This window comes from Pipra filicauda, unplaced genomic scaffold, assembly GCF_003945595.2.
Source record: "Pipra filicauda isolate LSUMZ 115617 unplaced genomic scaffold, ASM394559v2 scaffold331_size1881853_pilon, whole genome shotgun sequence".
Classification (NCBI taxonomy): domain Eukaryota; kingdom Metazoa; phylum Chordata; class Aves; order Passeriformes; family Pipridae; genus Pipra; species Pipra filicauda.
The window spans coordinates 826,893-839,599 of record NW_024104456.1 but is presented as its reverse complement, the minus strand read 5'-3'; the positions used below and the strand labels follow the sequence as shown (position 1 = coordinate 839,599).

General features: G+C 34.8%; 1 protein-coding gene across 1 annotated transcript in view; it reads left to right on the top strand.

The window, feature by feature from the left end:
- Positions 1-7,238, top strand: part of PTPN3 (protein tyrosine phosphatase non-receptor type 3) — a 115,994-nt gene extending 108,756 nt beyond the window's left edge. The window contains exons 25-27 of the mRNA XM_027715750.2: positions 1,030-1,175; positions 1,847-1,982; positions 5,836-7,238. Coding sequence (XP_027571551.1) covers positions 1,030-1,175; positions 1,847-1,982; positions 5,836-5,913 — 360 coding nt within the window. The 3' untranslated portion in view covers positions 5,914-7,238. The remainder of the gene's footprint in view (positions 1-1,029; positions 1,176-1,846; positions 1,983-5,835) is intronic.
- Positions 7,239-12,707: the final 5,469 nt, after the last annotated feature.

Sequence of the window (12,707 nt, the reverse complement as noted above, 5' to 3'; positions counted from 1 at the left end):
CAAAAAACATTCTTATGTGGACCCCTAGAGAGAGGCCAGCTTTTATAGACTAATCTAGTGATAAAGGAGATGTCAGTAGGGTGTCAAATGTTAAGTATGGTAATGGACATAAATAACATGCAGGTCTAACTATTGCAAAATGTGTGGAAGAAATAAAGGAACATGAAGGTTTGTCTCAGCTTGTAAAGAGCAAGATCCTCATTGCATGATACAGCAGAGCTCAGGAGCATCTTAAGTTTTTTCCTTCCTACCCTAAGTATTAATTACATCTGTAATGTATCAGTTGAGCCCAATCTGCATGCAAAGATGATTGAGTGGTTTCATAATCAAAGTTAACAAAAGGCTAAACTGAAAGAACTTCTCTAAAATCGTTTTTATTTTGAGGTATAATTGAACCAAAAAGAACTCTTTGTGCAACAGAATCTTTTAACTAATTATATTGCTTCCATACAGAAAAGTATCCTTCTGTGGATCATACAGAAGTCATTGCTATATGTAAAATGAGCATGTATGAATGATATATGTTTTCTGACAGAAACCAGATTTAGCAAATGTTGCAGACAACTTTATTATAGCTGAATCTGTAAGTATGCACAGACATATTTACAACAGATTGTGTAGCCCCAAGCCTCTGTTATTTTGATACTGATCTCAATAGTCCTGCTGTTCTCTGTTGTTTCTTTCAACCTATTCTAAACTATTATATAGTACTATTGTTTCATTTTACCTCAGGATTTCAAAGTACAATAGGTCAATAATCAATAAATCCAAAAAATTAAAATCTGTTTAGATCACGGAAGTTAAGTTTGATATCTCATTTATTTAGAAAATGTTATGCATCATATATGCTTTCTGACAATTACGTCTTCATACTTCATACTGAGTTTTAAAATGACAAACATTTTCTACATCTACCTCTTATTGCATCTGCAGAATACTTTGACTGTGAAAAATGTGACTTTTGTCTAGTAAACATGAATACAGCAGTCCTAGCACTGGACATTTTCTGAAAACTTTACTGTATTTTAGACAGAACAACAACACACCGTCACCCATCTCCAGTATGTAGCTTGGCCTGATCATGGCGTTCCTGATGACTCCATGGACTTCTTGGAGTTTGTGACCTGTATGAGGCCAAAGAGAGTAAAGAATGAGCCAGTTCTTGTTCACTGCAGGTACTTGTGTTTTAAAATTCTAATTATAGATCTACTTCAGCCTTAGAATAAGCATTTCATGTGAAACGTCTGTCTCCAAGACGGGAGATTCCTTGAATTAGATGAAAATCTTAAATTGTGCAATACAAGTGTTCACTGCTGAAGAGAGAAACTGATGTTATATGTAAACGATGAGTTTCCTTTGTCTCCCTTTCTCCTGCAACCTTTTGGTGAAATGGCTTAGTCACGTAATTATCACAGAGCTGATAAATCTGCAGTGTAATTTGTTCTCTGGTTTTTATCCTCTACCACTGTCATAACCTCATTCTGAACAGCACTGCAAAGGCTTTTTTGCTGCTGTTCAAGTGCCTCTCATAAAAACAGTTTTTTTAAAGTCAAAAATACCAAACCAATACATTTAGATTTTTAAGCAGTTATAATTGTTTAAAAATGCGTTTACTTTAAGTAAGGTTTTAGTTTTATTTATATTAAAAGATATTTTCTTTTTAGTAATTGCCGGAAAATATTACTGAATTTGCTGTAAAAATAAACTTTGCACTCTGATTAAATTTTACTAAGATCTTTCTGTAATTCCTGAGGTTGTTTAGCATCCTAGTATTAAGACTATGATATGAATCTAGTGCATTGCAAAATCCCAGTTTTATAGACTATTTTCCTGTTACATTTCACAGTGCAGGAATCGGTCGTACTGGTGTATTGGTCACTATGGAAACAGCCATGTGTTTAATTGAAAGGAACCAACCTGTTTATCCACTGGATATTGTAAGAAAAATGCGAGACCAACGAGCTATGATGGTGCAAACATCAGTAAGTGATGGAAAGGAAGCCTGATTTTCTGTGTATACTGCACTTGTCAAGGTTTAAAACAGATTCAAAAATTTTTTAGATATAGGAGTCTCGTATGAGTCTTCAGTTGCCATTATATTTCAAACTTCATAAATTCAGCACAAGGTAGCACGCTGGCATAGGCTGCTTTGCTATGATGTATGTATTTAAAACACAGCCTGTAGCCTGAGGTGTCAGGTGTGCCCTGGGCAGCTGTTGCAAATGACCCGTTATTAACAGTCCATCAGAAATTACATAGAGGATGTAGAATACACAGTTTTGGTTATACCCACATAGTGATAAACTGATCCAGGTCCCTGTAACTAAGACACATGGTTTGAAGAGAGGAAATGGCTTTTCAACAGGTCACTTTGAGTAGAAATTCTATAAGAACAATATTTATTTACTTTTTTCATTTTGCCTCTACCCAGTTTGGAAAAACAAAGGGCAAGTTGGGTAGTATCAGTAACTGAAATATAAAAGTAGACAGTGATATTAAGATGAAAGTGGTTCAAAGACAACTTGAGATCATTAAGGCAATTTTGTATCAGCTTTGGAAATGAATATATTTGAAGTTAGAGACTAAGGCTGAAGGATGAGAGACTGTTCTTTCTTGGGGACAGATTGGATGACAAGAATACTAAGTGTGGGTTATCTTGGAGAGCTAAATGTCCTAGGAGAGATGGAAGTAAGGGGGGTTAGACCCACAAAGACAACAGTTAAATTGGGCATTTCTGTCTCTAATGTTCAAAAGAAAATGCCTTGGTTTCCATTTGATCAAGGAAAAAGTAAATTATGAAGAAAAATTCTGTTCATTAACGGGTTAATGACTGCAGGACCTAGCATTGTGATTGCCTAGACAGGGAGAAAAAGGGGTGTAAAGGCATCAGGATTTATAGTTGCCTGTGTAACATTATACTGCTCAGTGAGCAGAGTTTGGTCGTGCATGCTGCTGGGACTCTTTTCATTGCAGTATGAGTGCACTGTCTGGAAGAGTGTCAGGACTGTATGGTTGAGAAGGGATTTGTTTGAAGGGTCTCCTGCCTGTTCCTTTCAGAAGTGGAAGCTGAGATAATGACAAAGGTTGTCATCAAATGAAGTTTAAGGAAGCTGAATGTTGACTTCTGGACTTGCACCTATCTACACCCCTCAGTTTCTAAAACTATCTGAGCAACTTCAGGCTTAGTCTAGAGGTGGTGCTCTTTTTGAAAATCAGATATGAGAACCTGAAGTAAGCTTCAGCTTGTTGGGAAGGCCGAGTCCCTTTTGTTACAACAGAAATCAGCAAGAATTGTTCTTGCACTCCACAGTTTGACATAACTGAAGAATACAAGGAATAGCAATAAATATACTGATAATCAGACCCCCTGTGTGGAAAATGAATACCTAAAATAGGATTCTTTACCTTGCTTGCTGTGTGTCACACAGTTCACTGTCAGCACAATCAGGAGAGGGATGATCTGTAGCAGCAATACTGTGAAACTAAATTCACTTGTTATTTCCAAAGTAGGTAGGTACTGTTGTGAAAAGCCAATGAGCAGAATTGTCATACGGTGCTATAAATGAGACACAGAAGCAAGCACTCAGCTGTGGGAAAACAAACTACCAAAGAGCTACATGTTAATATTTCAATCTATCCTGGGTGCTCTATGGCATTCCCATGCTTGTGTTCTAGCTAGCCCCACTCATATTTGCTCATATTTGATATTCAGCTTAGGGCTTCTGGGAGAAGACATTAGAGGTGGTTCAGTTGTAATATAGAGATTGTTCAGTTTTAATAGCCTTGCCTGAAGCATGTTCAGCTGCCCTGTGGGGATTGTGTGTGTGCTCCAATTCTAAGATGATACACTTTGCCAGATGCATGTTGTGAGTTAATACCAGACAGGGCATATTTGTTAAGAATGGACCCATCAGAGCTATTAACTGGTCAGTTTAGTGTCTGTTTTTAGTCATGTGAAAGCTGTAGTTTCTCAAAAACCAATACTTTGGTTATCAGGAGCAGCAAAACAGAAGTTTCAACCAAAATTATAAAGCTACAACGAAATTGGTATAACACTAGGCCTTTCACTGAAAAAAAGAAAAATTAACCATTATGTTCCATTAAAAAGAAATTAGAAAAACTAAACAATACAGAAAACAGAGCTTTAGGATGCGCATAATAGAACTAGCTACCAGCTGACTGAGCAGGAAGAATACGTGCAACAGGTAAGAGAAAACAAAATAAGTAGTCAGAGACTGAGTCAGAGTAAGCAATGCTGAAGTGCTCATTCTTTTATTTGTTCAGTAATTCGATCCCACAAGTTAACAGAAGTATTGAACAGAGAGCTAAATATCACACCTGACTTGTTCAAGCAGTAGAAATATGGAAATTACTATAACGGTGAAGAGAAAAGTCAAGGTAATTAAGAAATAAAGACAAAAGAACAGAGTGATATTGAAGGTGGGAGTAATTGACTGAAAGGTTAAAAGAAAAGGCAGAAAAATTGAGATGCAGAAAACTCATTTCCACCTCCCAGTTTCCCTTAAGTTTTTCTGTATCTGAGGGAAAATGTTTTACAGTTTATGGACGAGAATAGCATTCCTAACTGCTGGTATTTACTTGCACTCTAAGGTCCTTCACAGTCCAAATATTATCTTTGAGCCCAGCCCTTTGGGAGATAATGGGGCAATGTTTCCAGATGTTTCTGTAGAGTTGATGGGAGCTGACAGTACAAGGGCAGCTGGGAGAACAGTTCAAATATGGAAAAAGGGATTTAAAAAATGTGAAGCTGTGCTTCTCTGAGTATGACATGGAGTTGGAGGAAGGTGTTCATTTGGGGGTTTTGTCAATGGTACTTTCAGAGAAGAGGGAAGGATGCTGTCAATCTTTGCAAGTTCTTTTAAATTTCAATCATCTTGCATTCTCAGGATTGTGTTAGTCATACAAATTTTTTCAGTCTATGTGGATTTTTAGTCCTATTGGTAATGTCTCCTTGTATCACTTTTCAGAAAGAGGCTTGCAGGCTAATTGATTTTAATAAGTAGTTACATCACAAGGTGATGAAAGGAATAGTCTTTGTAATAGTAGAATGCAGAAAAGAAACACTAATTTGTGAAGACTTTATAAGATCTAATTGAGATCAAAATGTTGGGTGATAAAAAAATTGATGTGCCTGCTGCTCTTCAAAACTATTTATTTGAAAGGTTTTGATCCCCTTCAGTTGCAAAAGGAGATATGTGGTCTGATCAAAAATTGAAAATGAAGTGACTCCTTTTTCTGCAGTAGTGTGGTTTGGGAAAAAAGGTAGTTTTTAGTTAGGTAGTTGCATCTATATATCCTATATGGTAACTTTAAATGTGGTTTTGGTCATGTAACTTAGATGTGCCAGTAACATGGAACTGTAAGATTGGCAAGCTCAGAATACTCATGGTAATCAGATAACTGGAGAAAAAAAAAAAAGATAGAAAAAAAGATGAGATATGTAAGGAATGTAAATAACTAATTAAACTAGCTATTATTTAACTAGTTAGCAAAATCATATAAATATGTGTAGGTTTTACAAATAAATCCTATTCCCTGAAAATTAATTATGAATGCTTTTAATACTGGGGACTGTGTTTTCCTCGGTATATGATTTTTAATGCTTGTTCTTCAAGGAAGAGTAAATGTTACCTTTGTTTATTGTGAACACAGCCAGGGGAGTAGGATTTTCTCCTCCCATCTTTGTATTTCCTCTCCTGTCATTGTCCAGGAAAAAAGGAAGCCATGGGACTGTTAGTCCTATTCAATACTATGATCTGATCAGGAGTTTACCTGAACATCCATAAATGTTTTTCTGTTTTCTTTCTTTTACAGAGTCAATACAAATTTGTTTGTGAAGCTATACTTCGTGTTTACAAAGAAGGATTGGTTCGACCACTGGATTCCAGTTAGCACAGCAGTGAAGAATGAATTCTTTTTTCACCTAAAAAAGACTGCTCTTTAGTTAAGAAAGGGCTCATTTCTCAAAGCAACTAGAATGGACTAGAAGCCCATGAAAAGACGTATGAGCACATTTGAACTGTGGCACTTTAAATTTCTCAAGAAGATTGCTAAATCATGTACAGTGTAACAAAGTCACGTAGATAAATATATGACAGTAATTGTGTGTAATATGCTTTATTCACATAGATGACCATAAACAATCATGGAAACCTTAATACATATCTTTTACTGCCTTAAAACACCCTCCACTTTGGAAGTTACAAAATTCCTTGTATTTAATTTGAAATAGCAAAAAGAAAACTCATAGTATTGAAATGATTCAGCTTAAGAAGATATTTTAATATATTTGTATTGTATGAAAGTTCATTGAAGGTGAATATATGTAATTTCCTTATTGGGATACTAAATATTCAAGGAAATTCAGCCTTGACTACTAAAAGGATGACGAACAGCTTTAAAGGCTAATGCATAACTACTGTACATTAAGAGCTGGAGAAATTTAGTATTCATTTACCATAAATCTATTAGTGAGTTTACCAGCTGTTATAATATGCTTAGAAATCACATCTACTGTATGTGATGTGAAAATAATGCTGCATTTAGGCATTTATGCAAATGGTACAGTCTACATCTTCTGTTGATCAGTTTTAATTGCAACTTGCCCTTGTAACAGTGACCTACTTCTTACAGTTTTGGTTATTGTACTCCTTTTCTTCTGTTTCTGCTGTCCATCTACTTTATACTTGTTTTTCAGTCATGTGGACTGAAAACATTGTAACTTAAAATGAGTTTTAAATCTCTGTCATGTTTGTTTCCATGTATATTTATGAGTTCTCAGATGTAAATGTGGATTAATGCTGCACACAAGTACTAGACTTTTGACTTACTGTATATGCAAAGTAGTCTAATCCAATACTGGAAGAAAAATTACTACTGAACCCATCAAATATGTTGCTGCTATTTCAAGGTGTGAAGCTTACAAGGGCACAGGTGTTGCTAGTGTTCAGACGGTGATAAAATGATGACTTGCTGCCCTCCAGCAAAAATGCTCTTATCCAGTGGAACACAGCTCCCTTTTGCAAGAGTTCTGCGGATTTACTGTGTTTCTTGCTTATGCAGAAATGCAGCTAAATTCACATGAAGATTTATGTGGAAAGAGAGAACATATTTGTATATCGATGAATAATTCACCCTAAGGTACACTGGTCTCTATTTCATTTCAGATGGGAGAATTAGACTTTCTGAACAATATAACCACATTTGTATGATGTTAATTTATTTTGTGTGTGCTTTTTGATTACCCTAAGATAGTTCTTAACTTTTTAATAGCGTTTAAAAATTATTCTAAGGGACTGTTTAAAACTCTGTTATTTAAAAGATTAGTCCTAAGTAAGGAAAAATTTTTATGGGGCATATTAGCCAGATGTTTATATGTGTATAAAAGAGAAAATGAAATAATTTTTGAGAGATATATATGCACACACATATTCAGATATATTTTAGAATTATGGTTTGTATTATGGATATTATCATTTGTATCTGGAGTTTCATTATAGAAACTATCACAACTGTACAATATGCATCTCTCATGTTACCAAAGGTTATGGTTTTTTTCCCCAGGAGATAACTAAAAAGTGAATGTAGGATGTGCTAAATTACTGACTCTTGTCTTCTGTAGGCTTGGATCTTTCTCTGAGATTGCATTATTAGTTGTAGCTAAAGAAAATACCTGGTTACTATTGATCAAAAATTTTAGTTGCAACACTATGGGTAATTGGCAACATGGAAACCTTCTTGGCTTTGTTAGGTTGAAGGCTGAATAGGTTTGTGGTCATTCTTATATACTGCATTCCAAATTTTACTTTGAATGAAGTTTTTGTAGTATTTTGGATCATTGTCCTCTTGCTTGATTAGGCATAGATTAGGAGGCAAAAGACCGTACCTCTGGTTCACTTTGATCTTGCTAAACTGCATCAGATCGCTCAATCTATCTGTGTGACCAAATGTAAAATGATACGGGACATGCACATATAGCTCGGGAAGCTTCTTTGAAAAATGCATGTGGAAAAGCTTTGCACAAGTGCAGGCCACTTGCTGCTGTTAGAATATTGAGCAGTGAGAAAACCTAGTGGATCTTTCCCAGGGAAGGAGTAGTGGGCAGTAAAGAATATATAGTCTCCTGGATGGTTAACAAAAGCCTCCTTTTTGTTATGTGTGTGCCTGTCTGTTAAAACAGTTTTTTGTTTGTTTTCTTTTTTTCATGTTTTGTTGTGCCCAGGTCTCAGAGTCATCCCTTGCAGTTGGCATGACTTGCATTTAATAGTTTGTCAAGAAGTGAAAAAGGCAAAAAAATAAATTGCAAAAAAATATTTAGAGCATCTTGTGACATCCATTTCTTTCATGGAAGTATTTACGATATATTTGTGTTCAAGGTTATTGCTATATTCCTATTGTTATTTATGTTTCTTCATGTTGAATATGTACTTACCAAAGCACTGTAAATTTATTCCTTATTTAACTCCAGTCTCAAAATATATGGTATAGGCTTGACTTACGTTAGTATGTGTGTGTTTAAATGATGATGGTCATAGTGTGACAACAGATGCTGCTTTTGTTGGGTTTGGTAATACCATTGGTGAGTTCTTACTTGGATTTTAATAATTATTTGAAATTGCTAGCCATGGAGAGACTATTTAAAGCTATAAAAATAGTAATCTCTGTAAGACTTTTTTTTTTTAAACGTTAGAGGAAATATTAACTACACAAATATCTTGTACATTGTGTCCATCTTTATTTCAGTCTTGCTGGGTTTTGCACATGTACCTATAGGGTCCATAGGGGAGAATGAAGGGGTTTTGTCTTCTCTCTGTAGTGTGTAATGACTTTGCACTGAATGAAGTATGCCTTAGATCTGATCTTGCAATGAAAGCATAATTATGAAAACATCTTCTTAATGCCAGCTTTTGTTTCCACAAGAATTAAGAAATTAAAAAGACATACATTTGATTGATCATTCTGGGGTTTTTTTGTAGGAGTTAAAATTCCTAACACAAAGTTTTTAACTGTCAAGCAATTGACAAATGGCAGAAAATGCTGTGAAGTCAAGATACTATATAACCTTCATAAACAGTTTAACCTTGATTTTACCTGTGCTGGCATGATCATGACAATAAGTATTCAAAATGTCTAGTGTGGTGGTGGATGAAGAGGGAGCAATAAACCTTTGAGGTTTTCATCACTGTGAAATACACTAACATTTATTCTAGAGAATTAAACAAATTTTAACTATGTGGCTTTATATTTAATACAGAAGTAACTTATCTGCTTATTTAGAGTGTCTTCAGAACTCTCATATGGGAACACTTCTGAGACAGAGGGACAGATCTTGCCATGTATTGAAAATTAAAAAAAAAAAAAAATGAGTGCCCTAAACCATGAATGCCTTTTGTGTAACCAGATGGATGAAATATGAATCATTAAAATACAAACAAACCTTGAATAGTGGTGGCGTTTTGCAGAAAAAAAATAAAATTAAAAGAGTAATTTTGTGATCCAGTGGTTTGCTTTCAGTAATCCTGTCTTCTGGGTGTTGGTACTAAATTATATGCAGTCAAAATGTACCTAAGAATTCAGCAATAACTCTTCATACACACTCAGTTTTTTTAACAGTTGGTTTTCTTTTTTCCCTTCTTTTTTCTACTATGCAGTACTTGGTTAAATATATATGTATTTAAAAAAAATTGTTGTTCTGGACTATATAACGAACTATGCATTGAATTTATTACAAGTATAAGATTATATTGTTTTACAACAAAAGCTCTTCCCTGCCGATAGTATTCTTGTGTGTCAGACTGAATGCATAAATGGCCCCGAATGAAAATGTTGAAAATAGGCGCACATGGTTAATATTCAATCAATTATAGTTTAAACATTGTCATTTCACTGATAATGGCCTTACTTTTATATCCTAAAATGTAGCATCCAAGTGCAAGTTTATTTTACTCCATCACATAAGGCCTTTCCAGAGAGAACACGTGCTGAGAAATGTTTGTATTTCGATTAGTAACCTGCAATCAGCCTATTTGGTTAAAAGCATTTATTAATTGAAGCTATATAGAAGATAAAGTTGTGTCATGAAATACTTTGTTCAAAGGCAGTTGAAAGCCAAATGAATGATTAATTCATTATATAAAACATAATGTTTTGATTAAATGGATTCTCTTGCATTTAAGTTCTGACACTGATAGTGTTAAGCCATCTCAGATAACTGTCTGTTTTAACAATAGTATTACATTAACAGTTTAAATATAGCAATCTAATGCAATATGATTTAGTTATAGTGTACTTTAACATATTTAATATTCCAGCTGTTTGGTAGCTGTGCAAGCTTCGAACAGTAGTACCCACAGTCAGTGAAACTTACCATCCTAAAAAAAAAAAAGTAAGTTTCTCTGAATGAAAAGGAAGGAGTAGCCCATAATATTGATAGATTTAACCATTTTTCAGCTTCAACTAACCATGTCACAATAGTGATCTTACCACTCATATAAAAAAAATATTGAGGATCAGTAATATTATGGAAATATGGAAAAGACAAGTTGTGTGGACTGTTGATGTTGTTTAGTTTTGGCTGTAGTTAAGAGACCAGTAATTATTGTCATCTTTTTTTTTTTTTTTTTTTGACATTCATATCAAGAGGTGACTGTGGGAATGGAGAGCAGAATGTGGGTTTATTGACTCTCTCCTAATTCACTTGCAGCCTACTTGGATAAGAGTCTTAAATTGTGTGTTATTGTGGGCTTAGCTGCAAGTTTTGTGTCTTTAATTAGCTTTGTATTTAAAATATTAACGCACTGATTTTAATAGACACTAGTGAAGCACTTCAGTTTACTGTTAGCTGTTCAACTTCTATTTACTTGGCTTTCATGGTTTTGTTTACTGAACTGTCATTGTTTTACCTTATAAAAACACTTCGAGGTTTCCCACGACTGTAAAACTGGCTTTGTCCTAAATGGGCAAAGTGTTGTTACCATTGCTTAAGATAGGATGTTACTTACACCTGCTGAAGGTGCAATGTGGTTTTCAGACCAGCCTGAACTGAGCTCCTTTCTGAGGAATTTAAACAGTGCTACCAAATGGTGGTAGAAATTTCTACCAGTGGTAGAAATCATAAAGATATATGAAAATGCATATAGGAAATGCTTTGTTCAGGGCAGATAAGACCTGAGTTTTATTTAAAAATAAAAACAGACAAAAAAATTTGTGAAGATGAAAATGTTTTTAATAGCTAAGGTAGGGATGGGAAATACATTATTTTGTCCTTTTGCAGACCACTTCTGTGTTTTAAACACATCAATTCTTTTGGAGCAATTTCTGTAGTAAAGAGCCCTACTGTTGGTGGGATTTAATTTTTGTCAAACTGACCTAGAAAATAATTTTAAGTGGAACATTTTCCTCATTTACTGGTTTGTGCTTTCAAGTAACATTAAAAAACAAAACAAAACAAAACAAAAAACCAAAACAAACAAACAAACACCTGAAATCTCTTCCCTTTAAAATTATTTTGGCTGTTGTCATTTGATATCTTTTTCTGATATATAAATGAAATCCAAATGTGGCTGGATAACTAGTTAGGTTGCCCCACATGCTGGGAGGAAGCAGATGCTTTTCTAATTCTGTTAAATCCCTTACCTAACATCAGGTACCAGCTGAAACCAATGTTGCATCGTATTTCTATCAGCCTTTTGCAGAATAAACATTCTGTAAATAGGAATTCCTTGGAGCTTGCTCTCCCAAACATCAGAAGTCGTCTTGCGTCAAGCTAGAATTTATGCTTAAAAAAAAAAAAGTTAAAATCTGAATCTTCAAGTAAAGAATGACTGTTTACCAAATTCTATACAAGGCATACCTTTTACAAGGAAAAAGAATTGGTGAAAAGGCTAGCTGCTAGAATTATCTTCTTTGCTGTGAGTGCATCTTAAGTAGTCATAAAACAAACTAGTTCTCAGCTAGTATGCACTATGGCCACTAAAGCACAAAAATTGCATCATCAGCCTAACTGCTTGGATAACTTCTCAACTTTCTTGCAAAGGGTTGATTGCAATCCTGATTTGGGAGGAAGGAGAAAGGGCTACTTTCCTTAGGGAAGAGACTGAAAGCCTGCTCAGTAAATCCAGTCTATATTGATCTTAGTGGGATTGTAGTTGTGTTATCTAACCTGTCTAGTTGAAAGTAAGATCAGGTGTATCTATATGAGTTTGCAAGAATATTGAGGCCCTCCATTCTAGAAAAAAGGTGTGGGCTTCGTTTGCTTCAGTTCAGCAGCAGGTTGGTGTGGTAGCAGTTGAGATGCTCTTTATCTTGATTGCCCTTCCAATTCAGAGCTTTGCACACGTAAATGAAACTTGCCTTTTAGCAGGAATTAAATTACCATCAGTAGAAATTACTTGGGGAATTATTATATGCACTCTAATGTAAATTGATTTCTAATCTAGGTTTTGCAAAATAAATGACAGGTAGTGCTTATATTCCAGTGACCTGTGCAGTGAACATTTTCACACTCCATTGTGTAACCTTAATAGAGAGATACAAGTTAAATAATGGGGACAGTCCTATAAAGGCTTTGAAAATCTGCCAGCTGTTCATTCTATCAAATGATGTATTGTATAAAACTGACCTTGATTATGACTGAGACATAAATGTGCTTAATAGTGTAGAATCAATTACATAACAGTTGGGAAAGC